The following is a 15,519-nucleotide window of genomic DNA, read 5'->3' on the forward strand; positions in this document are numbered from 1 at the left end:
CATGCTGGCCTGTAAGGACCCACATTAGCCTATGAGGGCCTTGCACGGGATTCTGAAGACCTGATGCCGGCCTCTGAGGCCCATCTTGGTTTTTGAGGGTCTTCTGCTGGTCTCTGGGGTCCAACACCGGCCCATGCCGGTATTTTAGGGTCCCACGTTGACCTCTGAGGGCCCCGCACTGTATCGATATCTTGCAGAGAAGTTAGATTAGCCAAGTTTTCTTGTATTGCGTTGCGTAGCGGCCACACCCAACAGCCTAGAAACAAGGTCGGCCGAAAAGTCGAGGGGCGTATACGAGGGGCGTATCCCTACTAAACTGCTGCAACTAAGCTACTCGCGGTACACCTCCCCCCTTTCAATAGACGCGCAGGTCAGGCGAGAGCGCACAATGGAATATACAAGCTTGCTAAGCGTAATGCAAATTAAGCGGGAACAATAAATGTCAGGTTCCCAAACTTTTACATGTCGCACCACTTTAGTAATAATGATAGTCCGCACGTTTTGTGGGCTTCACACGACGGCCACTGCGCGTGAATCGCGGAAGCTCGCCCGGTGCTGCTGTTGCTCCTGCTGGAGCTGCTGCTGGTGGTGGTGCTGTACCCGTTCTCTGGGCAGGCTGAGCAGGCGGTGGCGGCGGTTCGGCTGCTGGCAGCAGTTCTTCGGGTTCCTCGGGTGCTTGTGACGATGCCGGAGGCGATTGCGGCGAGGACGACGGTGCACTTTGCGGTGATGCACTCAGCGGTGAGCTCCGAGACGGTTGTGGAGCAGCGATGTCCCAGGATGCTGGTCGGGTAACTGGCGGAAGAGCAGCATCTGGACTCGGGCGAGAATCGGGTGGAATCGGAAGGATGAAACGTCGGTTACGGACGACAGGCGTTTGCGTGGTAGCTGACGGAATGATGAATGAGTTTGGCTGCGCAGCTGGTCCGATGATGCGCACTGGTCCGTTCCAGTGTTTCTCGCCGTCATGACGCACACGAACGTCATCACCCACTGATGGAGGGTCGAGGAGCGCTGCGCCATGCCTCTTGTCATATCCCTCCTTTTGACGAAGCTTTTGCAGATCATGATGATGCTGAAGTTCGATGAAGTCAGGCCATTGCGGCTTCATGTGCACCGGATGAATTGGTAGTCGGGTTCTCAGATTGCGTCCCATGAGCAGGCGTGCTGGACTGTGTCCAGTGACTTCCAGTGGAGTATTCCGGTAGGCCAAAAGCGCCAGCGTCGGATCCGGTTGCTGAATGATACGTTTGGCTGTCTGAACAGCACGCTCGACAGCTCCATTGCTTCTCGGGTTGTGAGGGCTACTCATGATGTGCTTGAAGCCGTACGTTTTGGAGAAGTCGGCGAAGGCTTGAGAAGAGAATTGCGGTCCACCGTCGGAACGAAGAATCTCTGGGATTCCGAAGCGTCCGAAGAGACCCCTGAGTCGGTCGATCGTGCTTACGCTGGTGGTTGACGTCATGTGAAGAATTTCCAGCCAGCGACTGAAGTAATCAACGACGATGAGGAAGGTCCGGCCCTCATAGGTAGCGAAGTCTGCCCCCACTGTATTCCACGGGCCATCGGCGAGCTCGGTGGGCTGGAGTGGCTCTGCATGCTGCCGCCGTCTGTGTGCTTGACAGAACCCACAGCGGTCGATCCATGCTTTCAGTTGGCCGTTGATACCAGGCCACCAGACTGACTCGGCGATCCTTTGTCGGCACTTGACCAGACTCAGATGTCCGTCGTCGTGAATCTTTCGTAGCATTTCACGTTGCATGTCTTCAGGGATGACAATTCGGCTCCCGTACATCAGGAGAGGTTTGCTGGTTTGATCGTAGGACACGCTGAAGTATCCACGAGCTGAATAGAATTCCAGCAGGTCAGGATGGACAGGAGATGACCATCCGATTTCAGTGAAGTTGATGACCTGACGGATCTTTCGATCTTGATGTTGTTGCTGCGCGATGTCTTCAAGCTTGCCGTGGCTTGCGGGCAAGGCTGACATGATGGCGTTGACATGGGCTTCGATTTCCGCCACGTCCTCGTCGGACGAGTGTTGTTCACTGACGGGTTTGCGTGAGAGGAGATCAGCAATGAGCAGCTGCTTGCCTGGCGTGTAGACAGCTTCTCCAGCGTAGGCTGCCAGTCTCATCAGTAGACGTTGACAGCGGAGTGGCGTATCAGCGATGTCTCTGGCGTTGATGAGCGGCACTAGCGGCTTGTGATCTGTAAGCAGTGAGAATCGTTGAAGACCGTACAGATATCCGTGGAACTTTTCGCACGCCCACGCTCCTGCCAGGCACTCTTTCTCGATCTGTGCGTATTTGCTTTCGGCACTGGTCAGTCGGCGTGAACAGAATGCAACTGGTCGTAGCTCACCATCTTTCTTTTGCATGAGGCAGCCTCCAATGCCATAGGAGCTTGCATCTGCAGACACCACAGTCTCCAACTTCGGGTCGAAATACGCCAGGACTCCTGCTTCGGATATCTTCTTTTTGATGTCTTTGAAAGCTTTTTGCTGAGGGTGATCCCAGATCCACTCGGCGTCCTTTTTCAGGAGGTCATGCATAGGTCCCATGATGCTTTGAGCGTTGGGCACGAAGCGCGTCAGGAAGTTAATGGCACCCAGCATCGATCTCAATTCCTGAACGTTTTCTGGCGGTGGCATGTCTTGCACAGCTTTGAGCTTCTCTTTGTCGGGTTGGACACCAGCTGCGGATAGGCGGTGACCCAGGAACGCCACACTTCTTCGGCGAAATTCGCATTTCGATTCGTTGAGCTTGATGCCAGTCTCTTTGATGCGCTGCAGGACTGCAGAGAGGCGCTTGTCATGCTCTTTGCCTTTGCCGTGCACGATGATGTCGTCCTGGAAGAATACGACTCCCGGTAGGTCGTCCAACATCTCTGCCATCTTGCGTTGGTACACTTCCGGAGCCAGGGTGATTCCCATCGGTAGGCGGTTGAAGCGGTACCGTCCGAACGGCGTCAGGAACGTCGTGAGGTGCTTTGACTTCTCTGCCAGTGGGAGATGAAAGAAACCACTGGTGGCATCCAGCTTGCTGAAGGTGTCAGATCCTCGAACGGCATTGCTCAGCTCCACGAAGGTTGGCAGCTCGTAGCGTTCTCTCTTCACAGAGGCATTCAGCTTTTTGAAGTCAACAGTCAGTCTGACTTTGCCATTTGGTTTCGGCACAGGTACGATCGGCGCACACCAGTCGCTGGGTTCGCTGACCTTTTCGATGACACCGCTGCTTTCCAGGCGCGCAAGCTCTTCTTTGACGGGTTGCTGCAGCGGTAGTGACACTCTGCGTGCTGTCACCACGGCGTAGGGCACAGCTCCGTCTTTCAACGTGATGCTGACCGGCGTTGTTTTCCACAGTCCAACTTCTTTGGCAAACAGCTCCTTAGGAATGTTCACTTCATTGAGAAGCTTTACCAGTCCTAGCTTCAGTGAGTCTTCTCTGCCTAGCAGCGGGCGGACGAGGCTGTGTGTAGCATACAGCACGACGTCTGCGACTTTCTCATTTGGAGACTTCAGTTTCGTGACAACTTTGCCTAGCACGTCCACTTGGCCACCGGGACTGTTCAACTTGATGTTCGCTTTTTGCATTCTGTGAGCCAGATTCAGCTTTTTGAGCGTGTCATAGCTGACGACAGAGACGTCTGCTCCAGTGTCTATTTTCATCAGGAGTTCTTCTTCCGCTTTGCCTATCTTCAGCATGACCATTCCCGAGTTCTGTTCATGTTCCACTGCACTGACCTCTGCTTTGTCCATCTCTTTCTTCATTTCTGTGCAGCCAGTCATTTCTTCAATGAGCCCCAAATATGCATCAGACTCAGCATGTCCAGCTTCTGCTTCTCCAGCTTGAACTTCTGCCACTTGATGAGGTACTGCGCTTCGGCAGACTTCTGGGAAGTGATTTCTCTTGTTGCATCTTGCACATGTTTTTCCGTACGCAGGACAGTTGTTTCTGCCGAGACGATGACTCCTGCCACAGAAGTTGCACATTCTGCCACTGGTTTCCCAGTGGGGAGCTTGGTACCGGTTTCTGTTGCCTGCGTCGTGTGCTCCCTGCATGTTCCTAGTCATTGGCTGGTTTGTCTGAAGATTTGGACGAGTGCCAACACCTTGCTGTCTTTGGTTTCTGCTTTCTTGGTTGTTTCTCATGTTATCTGGATGGTAGGTCCTTTTGTTGCTTTGCAGATTGGGCTTTGACCATTGCACAGCATCAGCTTGCTTTGTTTCTTCTGATTTCTCCTTCACAGCCTTTTTCACTGCTTCATATTTCTTTGCGTAGTTGATCAGGTGATCCAGCTCCTGGTCTGTTTCAAGGGCAAGTCGTTCGATTAGACCAGTGTCCTTGACCCCAACAAGGAATCTGTCCCTGATCTGGTCGCGTTTCTGCTGAAAGCCGCAGCTCTGGGCCATTGAGTACAGCGCTCGGACATATTCATCGATTGTCTCGCCTTCATGCTGGTTTCGTTGATGAAACTGTGACCTTTTCACTGAACTGTTGGATTTTGGCAGAAAGTATGCAGTGAATTTGTCCATCACTACTTCGAAGTTGGCCCTTTCAGCTTCAGTTAGTCCAAACGAATCGAGAATTTCACCACTGTCTGGCATTCCCATGAGATACAGCAGTGAGGTAACCTGATATTCCTGAGATTCCCTATCCAATCGATGTAGAGTTCTAAACATTTTGTAGCTTTCCTTCCATTTTGGCCAATCCTCTGGTGCTCTACAATCAAATTTCTCAGGTGGTGGATAGAGAGGCATTATCACATGGAAAGTATTTCAATCTTTTTTTTTTTTTTTTTTTGCTTACCTCTTGCTTTTGAGCTTGCTTTCGTCTTGAATTGCTTTTAAAATAACCTTCAATATCGGCTTGAATTGCTTTGATGCTCTGCGTCACTTTCGTCACAAAAATATCCAATCGTTTTGCTGCGTAGTTTCACTCTGAATATCCTTGGCACTTCTCTAGCTTATCGACAATGAATTTGCTGATCATTTCTCTGTGTTTTCCTCACTCGGGGCACCATGTATCGATATCTTGCAGAGAAGTTAGATTAGCCAAGTTTTCTTGTATTGCGTTGCGTAGCGGCCACACCCAACAGCATAGAAACAAGGTCGGCCGAAAAGTCGAGGGGCGTATACGAGGGGCGTATCCCTACTAAACTGCTGCAACTAAGCTACTCGCGGTACACCTCCCCCCTTTCAATAGACGCGCAGGTCAGGCGAGAGCGCACAATGGAATATACAAGCTTGCTAAGCGTAATGCAAATTAAGCGGGAACAATAAATGTCAGGTTCCCCAAACTTTTACATGTCGCACCACTTTAGTAATAATGATAGTCCGCACGTTTTGTGGGCTTCACACGACGGCCACTGCGCGTGAATCGCGGAAGCTCGCCCGGTGCTGCTGTTGCTCCTGCTGGAGCTGCTGCTGTTGCTCCTGCTGGAGCTGCTGCTGGTGGTGGTGCTGTACCCGTTCTCTGGGCAGGCTGAGCAGGCGGTGGCGGCGGTTCGGCTGCTGGCAGCAGTTCTTCGTAAACCAGGGGTCGGGAGTTCGATCCTCACCGGGGGCACCATGTATCGATATCTTGCAGAGAAGTTAGATTAGCCAAGTTTTCTTGTATTGCGTTGCGTAGCGGCCACACCCAACAGCCTAGAAACAAGGTCGGCCGAAAAGTCGAGGGGCGTATACGAGGGGCGTATCCCTACTAAACTGCTGCAACTAAGCTACTCGCGGTACACGCACTGGATTCTGAAGACCCTATGCCGGTCTCTAAGGGTCCGCATCGGCCTCTGAGGGCCTATCTTGGCCTATGATGGCCCTCCGCTGGTCTCTAGGTTCCAGGTCCCGCCCATGCCGGTCTGTTACGGCCCCACACTGACCTCTAAAGGCCCATGCTGGCCTGTAAGGACCCGCATTGGCCTCTGAGGGCCTTGCACTGGATTCTTAAGATCCGATGCTGGCCTCTGAGGCCCATTTTGGTTTTTGAGGGCCTTCTGCTGGCCTCTGGGGTCCAACACCGGCCTATGCCGGCATTTTAGGATCCCACACTGACCTCTGAGGGCCCATGCTGGCCTGTAAGGACCCACATTAGCCTCTGATGTCCTAAGTTGGCATCTAAAGGTCTCATCCTGCCCTTTGCACGCCCTGTACTGGTCTCTGAGGGCCTTAACCCTCGCCGGTCGATGGGGGGGGGGGCGGGTGCCGCCCCTCCATAGTTTTTTCACGATAGCTCCAAACACGCCGGCGATAGAGAGCTGAATCTTTGCATACCTGACCTTTGAATCAAGCCGGATCTTTTGACACCAACCGCATTTTCGGGTCAGATCAGGTCACTGACCCATGAGGTCATAAGTGAACCTCTGCACGGTCTTTAGATGTCGCAACTTCGCAACACTCTCACTGCCAGAGGAGATTTCACAGGAAAATGAGCCTTGGAGGACCTAGTATCCATTAGGAGTCTCACAACTTGTACATCTCGGATTTTTCCTTAAGGTCATATGAGGTCAGGTCATTTTCGTGACCTCACCATTAGGTAGGTACAGGGTGTCCCATAAGTTCGTTCTCACCTTATATTTGCATGTAAAACAGAGTACATTGCGTTTTGATATGTTTATAACCCCTCAATGTGCTCCCCATTTCATAGGCAAACACATGAATACATGCTACGACATGCCAACCGGCATGTTTGGCAGCATAGCAGGCTTGAAGCTAGCCCAGACTGACTTGGCATGCGCCGTGAGCTTCTCAATGCTGGAACACCGCTTCGCTTCGACGAGCCTCGATTTCAATATTCCCAACACATTTTTATGAAATATGGAGCCGATGAGTTGGCTGGGATGTGATCTTACCACACACGCCTATCACAGTCTCCTGGCACTGCTTCTAAGCTTTGCTTGACCTGTGCACTGATGCACTGTCTTGCTTGAAGATGGGCCTACGACCTCCCGGATGCCATTTTCTCCTAAAAAAATGTGGTCATACTTGCGGTTCGAGTTAAGCTAGAAAGCTGAAACTCCTACTAGATCTTCTTGGAGAAGCATTCTGCGTCCCAAGACTGTTTCTGGAGTATCAATCGCAACGTGATCAGTGTCTGGACGCATATTACCCCACATTACCGTGACCCTGGCCTTTTGCATAGGAATAAAGCGGGATGACATAAAAGCCTTTTCCGTCGCCCATATGGGACCGTTTTGGGGTTTGGACCGGTGTTTTATCTCGAGCACGGACTAGGTAGTCCAGGTGACCACATTGATGTCATCGGCCCTCCAGTTTTTTTAGCCTCAGGCATTACGAAACACATGTTTGGCCATTTTAAGACGTTTTTGACTGTTTTGAGCCCTCCGGTAAGTAGAGCTTAAGTCACCTTGAGTTAGGTACCCCGAAATGATACTCTTAGACAGCTGGTAATGCATCCTGAAAAGCCTGTTTACCAACTTTCTAACGCTAAGACCTTTTTGACGGCCATTTTGGCGCCACACAGTTTTGGCCACATGGCTCACTCGTGAAAGCTGACAAAAAAGAGCATAAACTTGCAGCGATTGACTCCCGACAAATCATCGGCGTCACTTGTTGACTGTGCGTCGCAGTTAGCGACAGACATTGGCTACATACTGGATGGCCTCAATCACCCTCAACCGTCGTGAATGGCCCAGTGCGGACTAAATACCGAGACGTTCCCGTATCGGAGACCTCTATGTTGCGGCGTAAGCCGTCTCCACAGGAAGTGAACTCTCTGGCAAAAAATATTTTGTCTAGACGAATTAGTTACCGTGGAGCACATTCACAGTTGCCATGGCAACCCCAAAAGCTCAGTTACAAAATAAATTAAGCATGGCTTTAAATAAGAGAGCCTCTAAAAGAAAAATTTAGGTGAGAAGGAACTTATGGGACACCCTGTATACCTAAGTCAATGGGGATAAACTGAAAACTTTTTCTGGCGCCGGAAACGATCTCCAACTATCTCAAGCACACCGAATCGTGATTTCATGCACTCCTTGCAAGGTTCGATGCGTCACTTTTGCAATGTTGACTTTGCGCGACGTCATTTATGAAGTTATAAGGTTCATATTAGTTTGTCGTCAATAACTACCGATCAAATTGAGCTAGCGAGTCGGGAAAGCCATCAATGGACTCAGGAAGACCTTCCGAATCGAATGATATGCGATATGACCTCCTTCGACCAATTTCGTGACCTGGGGGCGCTGACCTGACCGTGACCCGAGGTCAACACCCTCAGTTTACCTCACCTAAACAAAAAGTATATATCATTCGACGCGCCTGAGAGAGGCGAACACGATGCTGGCAAAATCGCGGCTCTGCGGCCGTTTTTCGAAGTTATTCACCAAAAACGGAACCGTGCCTTGAGGCACTTGACCTGACCTCAGAGGTCACCGGTTGACCTAGGACCTTAAAATCGGGTATCGATCTCTGCGTCTTGTAACGGCGCACACGCTCGTTTTTCCGCGACGCGCTAGCTCCACCTGGGGCGAAACGGCGAGGGGGGTCGTACCCGCTCCCCGCCCCCTCGGCCGGCGCGTATGTAGAAAACCTATAGATCCGGGCCGTCGAGTGTTAAACTGGCCTCTGAGGGCCCAGACCGACCTCTAAAAGTCCCACACCGGCCTCTGACAGTCAATCAGCCCAGTTGCAGTGGTCGCTGATATAAGACCTCTAAAAACGTTAAAGGTCTGGCTGAGCCTAGCTGGGCCGTTCATGCTGATTTTTATAGGTATATTGAAAAGACTCGCTTTGCACGTTTCACGCTTGCTCGTAATGAAAAGTTGCTGGATGCCTCTGGAATTTGTATGGGTGCCAACGGCTGCGGAGGACAGGGGAACGCGTCCATCAGTTTGAGTTTATGGACGGGAGTCTCCCTGAAATTTTAACCAATTTTGTTTTTGTTTTTGTCTCGATTTTTTTTTTTATCTCTGAGCATGTTTGCGAAAACAAAGTGGCCGAAATCCGAGGAGAAATGGGATTTTGGGGGTAGGTTAGGTTTTGGACCTCTGGGACCCTGGCCCCCCCACTTTCGAAAACGTTCCTACGCCTATGCCTGAAAAGCTCAGCTTGATTAATTTACATGTACACTGTTCTGAGAAATGACACGTAGGTATACCAAGCTATAGTGAGTAGTAAATGCTATCAGAAAATTATGGGTACTGGATAAGCATATTACCCATAATACCTATATCAGCACAACCAATCCTACCTTTAAAATCACATTCTCACACAAATCAAACCAAGGCCCTATATCAATATAGGTACCAAATCACAAAAATAACAACACGCGAGTCATAGGAGACAAGTCATGAGCCTTGGCCTTTTGACGTCTAAAACACTGCCATCGCCGCACCAACAAGTTCGCTCCCCGCCCGGCTCCCTTCATAATGCAACCGGGCGCAAACTTGTTCTGGATTCTCGCAGACTATATTTGGTGTTTCCGTGGTGGCAGACTATCCCCTGGTAAAAGTTCCCAATTGCAGTAAAGTACGAAAAAATGATATGAGTAGATGTAAAAAAGATTTTTCTTTTCAAAAATGTCAAAATTTAGCAATTTTATAACGTGTGCTGCCCATATTTTACGATAGTCTGCGGGGTCGTTCCGGGCCTGCTAAGGTCAGCTTCACTTGGATCGTTTAAGACACCTAGACATCATTCATTACAAAACAAGGTATGGCTAGAATGGAAATTGATTGCAAAAAGTTATAGAATAGTTTTTGTTTCGTAAAAATGAGCAAAAAATGCGTATGGGGATAATAAGTGACAGCGTCTTTTGAGGTATCACCTTTTTGGTGCCGGCATAAGAGAACTTGGACGAATTTATGGCAAAATCTTTTTGAATAATATTAAAATGAACAAAATAAAGAGTTATTGTCTTTTTGATGCCTTTTTCCCATCTGAATTACACAAAAAATGATTTTTTTATTTTACTCGAACTCATGGCAGTAAGATATCTTTACTTGTAATAAATCGACCGAAGGCATTATTTTGAGCTGCATATGGTTCATTAAATTTTGTATTAAAATAAATTGAACATCAAAATCGTTTTTGTCATTCGGCAATGAACTTAACCAGCAACAAATACATTTTTTTAAAAATAAATACATTCTCAGACTAGGCAACGCTGTCTCGCGCGTCTCGCGCGCTTTTACGCAACCGCGCCGGGTTAGTCTCGAGATTTGCGTGTTATTGAAAAGAAGTATAATTTCGTGGGGTAATTTAAGAGTTAAATGTTCATGTGCAATTTTTCTCGTTTTTTCATACTAAACAATATGATTTTTGTTTAAAGGCTGAGATACTGAGACTCATTCGACTTCGACCATCTTCGTTCAAGGAATCTGAGGTGGGATTGTTCATGTCAATTTTTGTAACAAGCTCAGGTAATGGTAATACTTAACATAAACCATGTGTTTTGTCTTAACTTCTCTCCTTCTTGATTATACCTTCACTTCTACTTAGGCTAAGAAACTGATATTCAAGGGTAGCTGCTATCACACTAGTAGCCTTCTGGTGGGTTCAGATTGTTTTCTTCCATTTAGTTATGATATGTTCTTGGATTTCCCTTGTTTAAATTAGGCAAATGTGAGTATTAATATTTATATAGGTATGCATCATTATACTTGAGCAATGGCAATGTAGCCTACCTGCTTATTAAGTAGATACGAGATTGCATGGGTATTCATTAAGCAGGCGTCTCACGAGATGCCAGATTTGAAACATAATCTAACCTGACCTAACCTTGCCTACTAACCTACAACCTACAAGCCTAACACCTACAACCTACAACCTACAATCTACAAACCTACAACCTACAAACCTACAACCTACATTGCTATCGTAGACAGATCTGGCATCTCGTGAGATGCCTGCTTAATGATAACCATTGCATGTTGGTCATGTGCAAGTGTTTCACTTTGATATATGCTGCATTTCAACAATGTCTGCCCATTATGCTAAAAAGAAACTGATATAATGCGGTAGCTGCGTTAAAAATTTGGAACCATAGTTGAGTTCCAACTTTGTTCTGCGACCTTTTCAAAATTTTAGTCTGCGAACTTAGATCCCCAAACCACTTTTCTGACACTGATCCAGATACACAGTGAAACCCTGTGGGGTACAGTCAGACCCTGTGGGATACAGCCAGACCCTGTGGGGTACAGTCAAACCAATCACCACATGGTGCGCCGATTCAGGCGGTTCTGTAACAGCTCAAAACCTTTCTCCTAAACTTTGTACTGCAAGAACCATCTGGGTCAGACGAACCCTCGGGTAGTCAACGCCAGGGTAAAATTTCTTTTCGACGATCTCGGCCGGGCCTATGTTGTCTGTCAGAGAGATGTCCATATGATGTCATAGATACTTGCACACATTACATTCGCCAGTGATCCCATAACGACAGAGACGCTCTGACAGTGGAGCAGGGGATCTGCTGCAGGGAGCCAGCCCCTGCGTGTCCACCGGCGGCGGCGGGGCGGCCCCACCAGACAGACAGAAAATGGCGTCATCAACCGGTCAGCGAGACACACAGTCACGGCGGCAACGGTAGTTTGGCTATGGCCGACAGAGGGCAGCAAAGGCAACAGCTACGGCCGATAGCAATAGAGGGCAGCGGCAGCCACAGACATTCAGGGCGGACAGGACAGTAGAGGTCACAGCCAGGGCGGACAGGACAGTAGAGGTCACAGCCAGGGCGGACAGGACAGTAGAGGTCACAGCCAGGGCGGACAGGACAGTAGAGGTCACAGCCAGGGCGGACAGGACAGTAGTGGCCACAGCCAGGGCAGACAGGACAGTAGAGGTCACAGCCAGGGCAGACAGGACAGTAGAGGTCACAGCCAGGGCGGACATGACAGTAGAGGTCACAGCCAGGGCGGACAGGACAGTAGAGGTCACAGCCAGGGCGGACAGGACAGTAGTGGCCACAGCCAGGGCGGCCAGGACAGTAGAGGTCACAGCCAGGGCGGACAGGACAGTAGAGGTCACAGCCAGGGCGCACAGGACAGTAGAGGTCACAGCCAGGGCGGCCAGGACAGTAGAGGTCACAGCCAGGGCGGACAGGACAGTAGAGGTCACAGCCAGGGCGGACAGGACAGCAGAGGTAACAGCCAGGGCGGACAGGACAGCAGAGGTTACAGCCAGGGCAGACAGGACAGTAGAGGTCACAGCCAGGGCGGACAGGACAGTAGAGGTCACAGCCAGGGCGGACAGGACAGTAGAGGTCACAGCCAGGGCAGACAGGACAGTAGAGGTCACAGCCAGGGCGGACATGACAGTAGAGGTCACAGCCAGGGCGGCCAGGACAGTAGAGGTCACAGCCAGGGCGGACAGGACAGTAGTGGCCACAGCCAGGGCGGCCAGGACAGTAGAGGTCACAGCCAGGGCGGACAGGACAGTAGAGGTCACAGCCAGGGCGCACAGGACAGTAGAGGTCACAGCCAGGGCGGCCAGGACAGTAGAGGTCACAGCCAGGGCGGACAGGACAGTAGAGGTCACAGCCAGGGCGGACAGGACAGCAGAGGTCACAGCCAGGGCGGACAGGACAGCAGAGGTTACAGCCAGGGCAGACAGGACAGTAGAGGTCACAGCCAGGGCGGACAGGACAGTAGAGGTCACAGCCAGGGCGGACAGGACAGCAGAGGTCACAGCCAGGGCGGACAGGACAGCAGAGGTCACAGCCAGGGCAGACAGGACAGTAGAGGTCACAGCCAGGGCGGACAGGACAGTAGAGGTCACAGCCAGGGCGCACAGGACAGTAGAGGTCACAGCCAGGGCGGCCAGGACAGTAGAGGTCACAGCCAGGGCGGACAGGACAGTAGAGGTCACAGCCAGGGCGGACAGGACAGCAGAGGTCACAGCCAGGGCGGACAGGACAGCAGAGGTTACAGCCAGGGCAGACAGGACAGTAGAGGTCACAGCCAGGGCGGACAGGACAGTAGAGGTCACAGCCAGGGCGGACAGGACAGCAGAGGTCACAGCCAGGGCGGACAGGACAGCAGAGGCCACAGCCAGGGCAGACAGGACAGTAGAGGTCACAGCCAGGGCGGACAGGACAGTAGAGGTCACAGCCTGGGCAGACAGGACAGTAGAGGTCACAGCCAGGGCGGTCACAGGACAGTAGAGGTCACAGCCAGGGCGGACAGACGCGTACTGGTAGGGATGCCGACAAAATGTTCGCATTGCAAACGTTCGTAAGCCAGAGGTACTGCTGCGGATGCACGAAGGCAAAGGTATCAAGTACGCATCGCAAACGTCCATAGGACACCTATCAAGTCTGAAGTCCGTGTAGTCAAAAGCACGGAGGTAAGGCAAGGTTCGGTTGGGTTAGGTCTAGGTGGGCATTGGACAAATTGGTCAGCAAATTGTAAGGTAAGTTATTACTTATCTTTACGTGTTTTATGGTTTACGTGGCTTCCCGTAGGAACATTTATGTACGTACTTTTGTCACACGTGCTTTTGCAACACCTAAATATTTTAGCCAGAAACCGTGCTGTCGCTTACCTTACATGTGACTGCCAGTGTCTGTATGACGGGGTTTCCCAGACTCTGGCAGCCGGCCAGGCTCACACGGCGCATGCGCGGGCTGGCGGCGATGATTGGTCGGACGGTGGAATCTTCTGTCCATTTACACTGGGACAGGTCCAGCTCTGCCAGGCCGCCGGCGTGGTCCGACAGCACCTGTACAAACGACGGCGTGTGGAATCAACACTGGCTCACTGAGTTACTGAGCCCGTCGAATGGCACACGGAATCAATATTAACAGCTGGGGAACAGGGGGAATGAGTTCTCCAAGGTGATGGGATAACACCTGTTGAACGCCACAGGGAGTCAATAAACCCTGCTGAAACACCAAACAATGCGGCAATGATCGATTAGGGTTGAGGGAATGTTAGAGACATTACAACAGCAATACACTAGGATATGCACAGGCTTTGCGTCTACATAGTCCATAGTCGCATAAAGTGACATAAACTGTGAACCCAGACGCAGACAGGATACCAAACACATCCCGTTCTGTCCTACTCCAGTCACCTCTGGTGTCCCAGGCGTGGCCGCCCCTCCCGCCACCCTGGCTGTGCCACTATATCCCGGCTGTCTTATCCCACCCTGACTGTCCCAGGCGTGGCCGCCCCTCCCGCCACCCTGGCTGTGCCACTGTATCCCGGCTGTCTTATCCCACCCCGACTGTCCCAGACGTGGCCGCCCCTCCCGCCACCCTGGCTGTGCCACTATATCCCGGCTGTCTTATCCCACCCTGACTGTCCCAGGCGTGGCCGCCCCTCCCGCCACCCTGGCTGTGCCACTGTATCCCGGCTGTCTTATCCCACCCTGACTGTCCCAGACGTGGCCGCCCCTCCCGCCACCCTGGCTGTGCCACTATATCCCGGCTGTCTTATCCCACCCTGACTGTCCCAGACGTGGCCGCCCCTCCCGCCACCCTGGCTGTGCCACTATATCCCGGCTGTCTTATCCCACCCTGACTGTCCCAGGCGCGGCCGCCCCTCCCGCCACCCTGGCTGTGCCACTATATCCCGGCTGTCTTATCCCACCCCGACTGTCCCAGACGTGGCCGCCCCTCCCGCCACCCTGGCTGTGCCACTATATCCCGGCTGTCTTATCCCACCCTGACTGTCCCAGGCGCGGCCGCCCCTCCCGCCACCCTGGCTGTGCCACTATATCCCGGCTGTCTTATCCCACCCTGACTGTCCCAGGCGCGGCCGCCCCTCCCGCCACCCTGGCTGTGCCACTATATCCCGGCTGTCTTATCCCACCCTGACTGTCCCAGGCGCGGCCGCCCCTCCCGCCACCCTGGCTGTGCCACTATATCCCGGCTGTCTTATCCCACCCTGACTGTCCCAGGCGTGGCCGCCCCTCCCGCCACCCTGGCTGTGCCACTATATCCCGGCTGTCTTATCCCACCCTGACTGTCCCAGACGTGGCCGCCCCTCCCGCCACCCTGGCTGTGCCACTATATCCCGGCTGTCTTATCCCACCCTGACTGTCCCAGGCGCGGCCGCCCCTCCCGCCACCCTGGCTGTGCCACTATATCCCGGCTGTCTTATCCCACCCTGACTGTCCCAGGCGTGGCCGCCCCTCCCGCCACCCTGGCTGTGCCACTATATCCCGGCTGTCTTATCCCACCCTGACTGTCCCAGACGTGGCCGCCCCTCCCGCCACCCTGGCTGTGCCACTATATCCCGGCTGTCTTATCCCACCCTGACTGTCCCAGGCGCGGCCGCCCCTCCCGCCACCCTGGCTGTGCCACTATATCCCGGCTGTCTTATCCCACCCTGACTGTCCCAGGCGCGGCCGCCCCTCCCGCCACCCTGGCTGTGCCACTATATCCCGGCTGTCTTATCCCACCCTGACTGTCCCAGGCGCGGCCGCCCCTCCCGCCACCCTGGCTGTGCCACTATATCCCGGCTGTCTTATCCCACCCTGACTGTCCCAGGCGCGGCCGCCCCTCCCGCCACCCTGGCTGTGCCACTATATCCCGGCTGTCTTATCCCACCCTGACTGTC

At 52.3% G+C, this 15,519-nt stretch overlaps 1 protein-coding gene across 1 annotated transcript in view; it reads right to left on the minus strand.

Annotated features, from left to right (window-relative positions):
• Positions 1 to 15,519, minus strand: part of LOC122390631 (F-box/LRR-repeat protein 15-like) — a 30,893-nt gene that overhangs the window by 12,990 nt on the left and 2,384 nt on the right. The window contains exon 3 of the mRNA XM_043383776.1: positions 13,499 to 13,675. Within this exon, the coding sequence (XP_043239711.1) occupies positions 13,499 to 13,675 (177 nt within the window). The remainder of the gene's footprint in view (positions 1 to 13,498; positions 13,676 to 15,519) is intronic.

Source organism: Amphibalanus amphitrite, unplaced genomic scaffold (assembly GCF_019059575.1).
Source record: "Amphibalanus amphitrite isolate SeventyFive unplaced genomic scaffold, NRLGWU_Aamphi_draft 000403F_arrow, whole genome shotgun sequence".
Lineage (NCBI taxonomy): Eukaryota > Metazoa > Arthropoda > Thecostraca > Balanomorpha > Balanidae > Amphibalanus > Amphibalanus amphitrite.